General features: G+C 28.8%; 3 protein-coding genes across 4 annotated transcripts in view; 1 reads left to right on the forward strand and 2 right to left on the reverse strand.

Annotated features, from left to right (window-relative positions):
- The window catches only part of LOC117174332 (UDP-glucuronosyltransferase 2B31-like), a 20,457-nt gene extending 17,277 nt beyond the window's left edge, over positions 1-3,180 (reverse strand). Inside the window, exon 1 of the mRNA XM_033363356.1 lies at positions 2,666-3,180. Coding sequence (XP_033219247.1) covers positions 2,666-3,070 — 405 coding nt within the window. The 5' untranslated portion in view covers positions 3,071-3,180. The remainder of the gene's footprint in view (positions 1-2,665) is intronic.
- Positions 1-11,116, forward strand: part of LOC117174334 (calcitonin gene-related peptide type 1 receptor-like) — a 748,751-nt gene that overhangs the window by 612,654 nt on the left and 124,981 nt on the right. The gene's annotated exons all lie outside the window — the stretch shown is intronic.
- LOC117174333 (UDP-glucuronosyltransferase 2C1-like) overlaps positions 6,898-11,116 on the reverse strand; it is a 9,000-nt gene continuing 4,781 nt past the window's right edge. Inside the window, exons 2-5 of the mRNA XM_033363357.1 lie at positions 9,620-10,042; positions 8,950-9,181; positions 7,615-7,840; positions 6,898-7,192 (exon numbers count right to left, since the gene is read on the reverse strand). Coding sequence (XP_033219248.1) covers positions 6,907-7,192; positions 7,615-7,840; positions 8,950-9,181; positions 9,620-10,042 — 1,167 coding nt within the window. The 3' untranslated portion in view covers positions 6,898-6,906. The remainder of the gene's footprint in view (positions 7,193-7,614; positions 7,841-8,949; positions 9,182-9,619; positions 10,043-11,116) is intronic.

Raw genomic sequence — 11,116 nt, forward strand, 5'->3', positions numbered from 1 at the left:
TAACTTAGGTCGGTGATGGAGAGAAAAGAGAACGAAGAAAGCAAAACAAACGCGAATCAAAATTGAGAACCTACAGAAACCGGATGTGCTAATAGATTTCCACACTAAGATAATCGAAAGCATAGATAGGGAAACATGGGAGGACCGTATAAAAAACAAAGGTATAGAGGGCGCCTGGACAATGTTACGGGATATCCTTGTTAGATGTACGATCGAAGTGTGTGGTACCGCAGTTGTAGGAAGAATGTCTGGTGATGCGTGGTGGAATGATGAAATTCAGGCTGTCCAAAAAGCAAAGAGAGAAGCGTACAAGAGAACTTTGAACATCGCAGGTCTTAGCAATGAGGAAATAAATAGACGTAGAAATGATTGTAGACGCGAAAGCAGGATACTCGAACAATTATTTAAGGAAAGTACAGATACAATTAGAGCAGAAGAAGAGATGAAAATACAAAACAACTTCAAAAGAAGCAGGAAACTACTTTAAAAAAAAATGAAAGGAAACAAAAGTACAGAATTTGTCAACATGAGAAATGGTAGGCGGGAAATGGTATATGATGTAGACGAAATACTAGAGGCTTTCAGAGACTATTTCGGGAGACAATTCGGAGAAGAAGCTATAGGACACCACAACTGCGATGTTGAACACGATGCGATGGAAAACTCAATTGAGAAAGTCTGCTTCACTGAGGTTAGGGATATAATCAGACATTGAAAAACGGTAAGGCTGCCGGGGTAGACGGTATTAACGCTGAAATGATTAAACACGGTGGTGCGTGCATACCACATAGACTGTGCGAATTGATAAATTTATGTTTCGAGATGGGAGACGTCCCAGACGATTGGAAAAAAGCGATTATCGTACCAATATACAAAAGAAAGGGAGATAAAAGTGAATGTTGACTTCTTGTTCGAAGGAAAGAGTGAGAAAACACTATGCAATGTTTTATTAAAAGATGAGAGAATTGAACAAGTTGATATGTTCGTATACCTTGGTAGCTTATTTACTAGGGACGGGAAGATAGATGAGGAATTAGATAGACGAATAAATGAAGGTAAGAAGGTTATTGGTAGAGCAGGTCCCCTTATCAGAACTAAAAAAATATCAAATAAAGCTAAAATGGCAATACATAATTCTATATTTGTACCGACTGTACTATACGGTGGAGCAGAAGAGACGCTAGTAGACAAATAGGAAAGAAATCGGTTAAGATGGTTAAGAATGGTCACAGAAACACGAAAGCCTGCATGAAAAAATGCATGGACATAAAAGAAGCTAGAGAAGTATGCCAGGACAGGAAAGTATGGTGGCAAATAGTTAATAAAAAGAGTGTCAGTAGAGTAAATGACTTAATGGTTTAATAATAATAATAATAATAATAATAATAATAATAATAATATTGTGAAAATTAAGATGTTGCTGGAAAATCAACTTTTTCGTTAAAAATTGGTCTTATTGGGCGAAATTTAATCTGCTTTTTTGAAAATTAATCTTTTTGGCTTTCAATTGAACTATTTTGTTTAAAATTGAACTATTTATTTGACAAATTTACTACTTAGTAAAAAATTTGTTTCTTACTTAAAATGTAAATATTTTATTTTTGATTCAAAATTTTTCATTTTCATTTGTGAACTTATCTTTGCTAGTTGAAAATTCAACTATTTAGTTAAAAATGTAACTATTTGGTTGAAACTTCAAGGATATATCTACAATGTTAAAAAGTTGGTAGAAAATCAAAATTTTTTTAAAATCGTCTTTTTTGTATAGAATTAATCTTCGTTTTTTAAACGGATCTTTTTGGCTCTGGATTCAACTATTTTGTTAAAAATTAAACTTTTTATTTTTGACTAACTACCTGGTAGAAAACTTGTTTCTTGCAAAAGATTATTTTTTAAACTGAAAATGTAACTATTGTATTTTTAATAAACACGATTGGAACCCGAAATAACTCTTTTTATCAGAATGAATGATCGTGGAACCATTAAATCTACTATTGTAGAAATTAACTGGTCGAATTTCCTGTGTTTTTCGTGGTCAAAATTAACCCTTTTAACTAAAAATATAAACATTTCATTTTTACATTCTCGTTATACATGATCGAAAAAATATTACAATTGTCAGAAATTTCACACCACAGTAACTCTTACCTGAAACTATTTTGGGTACCTACTTATAATAATTTATACTTCAAATAAATATTCTTTGAGATCATAATTTTTTAAATAATGTTGTTAACCCTTTTATCTTATCTGGTAATACCAACTATACCGAACTCTCGGTTTCAGTCCAGTTTCAGGATTTGTCCACAAATCGGGGAGATCCAAAGTAAACGGCGAGATCTGTCTAAACATTATATAATTAGAATGCTTAATATTGCGCAATCTGCGTATGTGAGTACCCGCGCACTGCGCCTTTTCACTAAACTGCTAGTGCTTTCAATCCGAGACCGGGTGGACAGAATCCGAGAGTTGGGTGTAATCCTAGTATTCAAATTTAAACGTTAAAATTAAAATTGAGTGATTTTAGTGTCCCGGGGATGAATTTTCGTTAAAAAAAGGTTAACAAAAAGACTAACACAATATGAGGATATAAAAATCAGTAAAAAATTTGTAACCGAATGTTATTTTACCTTATAGAAATTAATTTACAACCAATTTAAAATACCTCGGTAATCACAGCGTCATAATGTGGAGGATTCTTGATAAATTTTTGCATCTCTTCAAGAGCCATTAATTCACAAAGTTCGTTACCATATTGATCAACGATATGAGGAATTGGATCAATTCCCATGTTGGAGGCATTTTCAAATGTCACATTATTAACGAGAGCAGGTGTCGTGCCATTCAAATTGATAATGGTTTTATAATTCTTTGGTGGATTTTTGAGCTCAAAATGAGAAATTACGTCCACTTCATGTCCCTCTTTCGCCAAACTTTTCATCAAAACTTCGAACATGTTGTTGTGACTTTTTGAATTCAAAGGAAAAATCCCAAGAATTTGGTATCCATTTGCAGTAATAATGACACTAAATACAAATAGTAGAGTCACTATATGTCCAGTAAACTTCATTTTTTATAACAATTATGCACACTATTTGAAAATTTATTTAATTTATAGAAGCTAATGAACTGAAGAGTCCTATTCTTCAATCGACTCCGTCGCGAACTGATTTCCTAAATCTTATCATTCTATTTTTAAACTTTAACCCAAGTCATTATATTATCTGCAATACATTTCAGAAATTCTCATAACAGACACTTTACTTTTAATTCATTTTAAATACTTTAATTTTTAACAGCTTCTATAAACTGTTTAATATTTAAAGAAAATTGAAAATTTAATCATAAATTTTCTTCCATTTTCGAAAATTGAATTTAGTATAACTGGAACTGTAAAAAATGATCATAGAAATTACAAATTAATTTATCATTTTATTTCAACAGGTACAATGTTTCCTTTTCAATAGTTACAATTTCAAAAGTTAATAATTCAATTTTCGAAAGTTATCAATTTTTAGCAATTCTAATTCTGCTGAAAATTGAAGAGTATTAAAATCCATATAATGACCTAATTTGCCAAAACATTATTTGCCAGTAACGATCCGTTCTCGAAAAAATCTACTTTTAAACATATATTTTTTAAAAAGTTGAAAATTTAATTATCAATTTTCTTGCCTGTTTAACAGATGAAAATTTCAATAAATTGCACTTTAAGCGCAGTTAAAAATAGATAATTCCGTTCCCAATTTTCCTGTATTTGCAACATTTGAATTTAGTTAGATTTCAACATTTAAAAACTTTTGAAAATTGAACATCTAATTTTAAACAGAAATAATTTTCTAGAATTGAACACTTCACCGAAAAAGGACGAACTTTTAACAAAATACATACATTTTTTACTAAGAAAGACAAATTTTCAATTTAAAAAATTGAATAGTTAAATTTTTAGTTCAAAAAAAGTTATTAAAAAAATATTTTAAAGAAAATTGTTTCATTTTTAACTAAACAAATGAATCTTTAACCATATAGTTTAAATTTCAATCCAAAGAAATGGATTTTCTATAAAAAAAAAGAAACAATTGAATTTTCAACCCGAAAATACAAATTTTCAAGAAAAAACTTCATTTTTAAGGAAATAATTACATATTTAAAAAAAAAGTCGAATTTCTACCAAGTAGTCGAGTTTTCAACTAAATAATACAAATTTCTTAACAAAAATGCAATAGTTAAATTTTCAGTGAAAAAAATGTTTTCCAATTTTAAAAAAATTGTTTAAAGTTTAAATCAAATAGATGAATATTTAACCCAATAGCTGAATTTCAAGCCAGAAATGAAGATTTTCTAAAAAGAAAGGGGGGTGGGATTTCCAACTCGAAAATACAAATTTTCAAAAAAAAATCGTTTTTTCAACCAAATATTGAATTTCGAACAAATAGTCGTATTTGCAATCAAAAAGTCGAGTTTACAAAAAAATATTGATTTTGAATAAAAAGTGGGATAGTTAAACTTGTAATAAAAAAATAATAATTTTCCACGAAGCCAAACAAACATTAAAAAAATAGTTTATTTGTTAATCGTATAGACAAATCTTTCAACCAAATGTTGAATTTTCAAGACAAAAAGATGAATATTCAAAAAGCAGTTGAATTTTCAACCACAAAATCACACATTTTCAACAGAAAAAATTATTTAAAAAAAAAATACGTACATATTTAACCGAAAAGTTGAATTTTAAACAAATAGTCGAGTTTTTGACTAAAAAAAAAAACAAATTTGTAACGAAAATTGAATAGTTAAATTTTCAGAGAACAAAATGATTTTTCAATAAAAAATAGTTAAAAGCTTAAACCAAATATATGAATCTTTAACTAAATAGTTGAATTTTCAAGTCAAAAAGAAGGATTTTCTAAAAAAAAAGTTGAATTCCCAACTTGAAAATACAAATTATAAAAAAAAATTTGCTTTAAAGAAAACAGTTCCTTATTCAACCAAAATGATAATTTCAATAAAATAGTCCAGTTTACACAAAAAGGTTAATTTTTAAACAATAATGGAAGTCAAGTTTTTACAAAGAATTAATTTTCAACAAAGCAAAACAAACTTTTAAAAAATAGTTTAATTTTTAACCAAATATACGAATCTTCAAATAAATAGTTGAATTTTCAAGTCAAAAAATATAAATATTCTAAAAGCAGTTGAACTTTTCTCTAGATCGTCCAGTGTTCTACTAAAAAAAGATCAGTTTTTAGCTGAAATGGGATATTTAAATTTTTACTAGAAAAATGAATTCGAAAATGAATTTTCAAAAATATGATTTAATTTTTAACCAAATAATTCAATTTTCAAGTCACAAAGATGAATTTTCTAAAAACCGTTATGTTTTCAATCTGAAAATGCAAATTTAAAAAAATTTAGGCAAATATTTATTTAAAAAGTTGAATTTTCACCAGATAGTCATATCTCTTCCAAACAATCGAGTTTTCAACTAAAAAATATCAATTTTTAACCAAAAATGGAATGGTTAAATTTTCAGTTAAAAGAAATTAATTTTCAATAACAAAAAAAACAAATATAAAAAATATTCTTATTTCTTACAAAAACAAAATAATTTTTCAACTACATAATTATATTCTTAAGCCAAGAAAGAACTAATTTTCTAAAAACCGTTGAATTTACCACAAAATAGTCAAGTTTTCATCTAAACCAGATTAATTTTGGACAAAAAATTAAATAAATAAGAATAATATTCAACCAAACAATCACGCTTTCAATGTCTCAATATTTAAGAATTCTAATTTTTATAAATAAATTTAAAATTTTGTCTTGTTTGCATGTCCAATTATTATCCAGAGAAGATAATAATTCAAATTTTTTCAAATAAATGAAATAAGCTAAGCGAATTTCAAAAAGTTTTGCATAAAATATATTATTATTAAAAATATTTGATAAACTCGAATTATTTTACCATACAATAGAGCTGACTAATTCTAGTTTTATCAAATAAATTTATACATACTTTTCATTGTTTTTGTCAACAATAAGAAGTTCTTAAACATTTTATAATTAGAAACTATAATGAGCGCTTTTTTATATAAAGAAAAATTTCTACGTGAATTTTCCAAAATCTTGCACTTTTTTATCTCAATTATTTATTTCACTTTTAATTGTTATATTTTAGGAAGTATGAAGCCATATTTTATTTTACGAATGTGTGTGACAATTCAGTTGATTAATAGGAAACACAAATCGGAAAGAACCTTAAATTTCAATATATCATTACAAAAATTGTTTATAAAAATGGTTTTTGTTCACTTTTTCAACATGTTTGTGATCAGCATATATAATTTTTTTAATATTCTAAACATTTCAGTAACTAAAAGAAAAAAGTAGTCTGGGAAAACAGAAATTTAAAAAATTGTCAACAAGCGTTGTTTATAACAATGATTATTGTTAATTCTCTTTGAACTTTTTGTAATTCAATGATATGCTTACATTAAGACAAAGCAATTTTGAGAAAGAAAAAAAATAACGTAAATAACACAATTTTTTAATTCGTTGATTAAATTTGTTTGTCACAAATAAATTGATCAATAAACAAATTAATTTTTTAGTTTTGATGCATTAATTTAAGATTATTGAAAGTTAAATTAAGCAGTTCTTAAAGAGTGACAAATTTATCTTTTGAAACATATCACTTTTAATACTTTAAGTGAAAATATTATAAATAAACAAAAAGGAAAAAACAAAATTCCGAGATGGAGACCCTTCAGAACAATAACTTTATCTTATCTGTTAAATTAATAACTCTTTATAAAAATGAATAAAAGTAACTAAGAACTAAATAAAAATGATATTAGAAATATAAGAATATATTCAGTTCAAAGTAAACAATGATCAATATCCAAGTCATTGTTTCTTTTTATTCTTAAGTTGACGATCTCCTAAAGTTCTAAAAAATAGAGAAAATGCATACTTTACAATAAATATAGTTAAATAAATTATTAGAACAAAGCATAATAATATAAAAATATATACGTCCAGAAGTGCAATCTGCCACCAATACATATCAATAGCAGGTGATTTAAAAACTTCTGGTCCATTCCTGATCACATACTCGACCCAGAAATTGGTTGTCTCTGTTGCAGTCATCGGACGATCTCGAAAAAGTCGAGATTCATATTTTGCCGACTCTCTGCAATTAATTTAATAATTAATTTAAAAATTAATAAAAATCCCTGGTAGATAGGTAGGGGGACTTCTGGATACAAATTCCTACGTTACCCACTTCGCGACCAATCGACACCTTAACTCGAGCCTTAAGTGGTTCATGTCCTTGCTAAATTTCTAGAATACTCTCGAGAGGCACACCTGACGTCATGAAATTATAATGCCTAATTGTGAGAAACAAATTTAGCGTTATATTTATTTATATTGTTTATCATTGAAAGCAGGTATTACATTTTCATGACGTCATCGAAAATTTTTGAGAAAATTCAGAAAGCGATAGAAACTTTACATGGACATGAACCACTTGTGTCGTCGAACAGCAACGAAGTCGGTAAGGTAGGAATCAGAAGGGAAAAACACAATTTGTTTTTTTTTACAGAATATTACCTGAATAAAGGATTAGTGAGAACCGTTTTTAATGCCTTGTCTAAAGTTTGTTCTGTTATCTTCCTGTAATCCATTCGAACAGCCATATTTTTTTTAACAACAATACGCACATTGGAAAATTGATCACCATATATCGGCATTCCAATTAGTGGGACACCATAATAAATTGCTTCCTCAATTCCCATGAGGCCCCCGTGCATGATGAATAATCGCGTGTTATTGTGTCCTACAAAGTAAAAATATTGATACAGGCAAATCAGCCGAAAAAGTGAAAACTGTCGACAGTAAGCAAAAACATTTTTTCTAAAATTCGAATTCCAAAAATAGCAAAGTGGTAGAAGCAGATTTTTTCAAACAATAAAATGCTTTTCAAATAATTGAGAAATTGTTTACATTTTGAGGAAACAAATTCTTATAAACAATAATTTTTTTAGATTTACGTTTGTTAAAAAAAATTTTTTAGGACCGATGGAGAGGAAGGATGATTTTTTATGAAAAGTGATTGAATTTTTTAATTGTTTAGGCCATTTGTTTTGATATTTCTATTACAGAAAACCTGCTTAAGCCAATTTGTTTCGTTCTACACATTATTCCAAAATTAGAAAAAAAACCTTTCCACACAACATTTATTCAATTTGAATTCCAGAAAAAAACATTTTTGAAATTTTAAAAAAATTTCCTAAAGTGGAAAGTCGACAGTAAGCAAAAACATTTTTTCTAAAATTCGAATTCCAAAAATAGCAAAATAGTAGAAGCAGAGTTTTTCAAACAATAAAATGCTTTTCAAATAAGTGAGAAATTGTTTACATTTTGAGGAAACAAATTGTTATAAACAATAATTTTTTTAAATTTACGTTTGTTAAAAAAATTTTGTTAGGACCGATGGAGAGGGAGGATGGTTTTTGATGAATAGATATTCAATTTTTTAATTGATTAAGCCATTTGTTTTAATATTTCAGTTACAGAAAACCTGATTACGCCAGTTCGTTTCGTTCTACACATTATTCCGAAATTAGAAAAAAAACCTCCCCACCCAATAATTTTTCAATTTGAATTCCAGAAAAAATCATTTTTGAATACTTTTTGACCTCCCAGTTTGGAAATCTATCAAGAAAAATTGAATTTGAAAATTTTTTATAAAAATAGCGAGAGGGAGATGGAAAGTGGGGAGGAGGAGAGGAAAGTAGGGGAGGGAATTTAATGTTAGTGGAATTAGGTATGGGAAAGTATGAGAGGGGGTCGGGCAGGAGGTGTGAAAGGGGACGTAGCGGGTGAAAGGAAATACTTTGACTAGTTTTTATAAATTAAGCACACAAACAAATGATCTCATCTTACTTAAAACTGGAATTTGAGGAATCCATTTAGAAGTTCTCACATTCTTTGGTAGATTCGGGGGTAGTTTTTTTGCATCTACAACTTTCAGTAGCACTCGAATAGGTGCTATTTTTGAAAAAGATGCGTAAATAGCAAGCAGTGTTTCTTTTGAAAGTGTTTCGATTATTACCATTGATCCCAGAGTAAAATAAACAACTCCATCCTTACTTTCGTCCATCCATTTTTGAAGATCCTTATTTAATCATAGAAACAAATGATAATTAACTAAATAAATATTTAATTAACCAAATTCGAATTTGTATTGCCCATAATATAAAAAGTCTTATTGCACTATTTATGGTACAGTCAAATTAGAAAACAGGCTACCTCAATTAACAAATGAATATCTCATAAGCTATTGGTTGCAAACGGTTCGAAATAGGTATCATTTCAAAAGTTTTTTTTATGCCTTAAAAATTAAATCAGGGTTTCAGTATTTCATAAAATGATTCAGCTGCACATTATTAGGAAAAAAAAGTCTGTAAATATTTTGTTCCAGTATAAATGCTAATTTAACTGGACTATATTGATTTCGTGATAGAAAACATCCCAGGGAATTATGCTTCGGGCTAAATCAGATATTTTCACATCTGTCAATTAAAATTAGTTTTTAAATTCTTGAAATACATACCAGAGATAATTTATCATCGTTATCTTCAATGTGAATTCCTGCTATGTCGATAAAACCTGGTGATCTGATTCTTATACCAAATATACTATGAAAAGAATTAACCAATGTCAAAGCGACACTTCTCTCAACTTCTCTAATATTTGGCATATTCGGTCTCAAGTATTTTCTCATTGCCTTTGTTTGTGCTTCTTTGGTATAAATATAAAATCTAAATTTACTTAGTTCGGTCACGATTGTATTTTTTAATCGGTCCCAAAAAGTAGAAATATCTGAATCCAATAACACGTTCGGTGCAAAAGCAGTTGAATCTGGATTTCGCACTGCATCACTTATCCATGAATATTCCAAAGTTGTAGCAACTGCTATTACGGGAGCATTTTTTAGAATGTGTCCTAGTCCCATAAAACAATTTGCACCAAATGCCTACAAGTAATCGTTTCTTGATTTAAAACATTTATACATTGCATTAATAATTATTCAACAATTAATAGAAAAAATTACTCCTCCCACCAAACAGAATTCTCTCTTATTCCTCTTCTACCTCCACCCTGTTCTTTGTCTCTCTTAAAACTTCTGATACTTGAATAAACCCTCTCTTATCCCTCTTTTCGCTATAATTTTGTCTATTTTCTCTTTATTCCTTTTAACTCTTTCATTAACCCAATATTCTAGCTTTCTTTCTCTTATCTTTCCTTTTCCTCTTTTCACTCTTTCCTAACCTGCTTTACTAACTTTCTTTTCTACCACTCCTGACAAATATATAAAATATTTATTTCGTTACACCATCTCAATATCCTCCTTTTTGCCTCTTTTTTTCTCTTTATACTGACGAGCTTTCGAACCTCTTCTTCCGTCTTACCTTTTCTGCGTTTTCTTCAAACCGTCTATTTTCATCCTCTTTTTTATTACGCATCTTAGTATAATCCTTTTTTCTTCTTTATTCTTCACTACTTTTATCTTAATTAATTTTCTTAGCTCCTTCCTCACTTCACGCTTTCCTTTACATTTCACATCTTATCAACACCTAACCCATCCTTTACTCACTTCTTTTTTTGTGCCCTCCGATAACACTTTTTATTTCTCCTACGATTGTCACACCCAGTCCTTTCATAAAACTTCTTTCCTCTTTTTTCCTCATCTTTTTTCCTTGACTTCTTTTTTCAAACTCTTCAATAATATAGTTACATACAGGGTGAACACGCTGGGGCTTACATACATGGCGCGTTGAATGCTACCCGAGTTGCACAATAGCAGAGGAGAAGCCATTATACAGGAGTATTTTCATATTTCACGCCTTCAAAGTTTCATTCGGATTGGCCATTCGGTCAAGTCCGTGCATCTTCGGATCAAGTTTATAATAGTTTCCATGGTTGCGTTCGAAACTTCAAACGGATGCAAGTGTCAAAACAATATAGGTTATGTTATATAGTAATTAAAAATAATAAAAGTGTTTAATTAATAATGAAGTGAGACATGTGAACTGAGAAGTAAACGTCA

The sequence above is a fragment of the Belonocnema kinseyi genome, chromosome 6 (genome assembly GCF_010883055.1).
Source record: "Belonocnema kinseyi isolate 2016_QV_RU_SX_M_011 chromosome 6, B_treatae_v1, whole genome shotgun sequence".
Taxonomy (NCBI): domain Eukaryota; kingdom Metazoa; phylum Arthropoda; class Insecta; order Hymenoptera; family Cynipidae; genus Belonocnema; species Belonocnema kinseyi.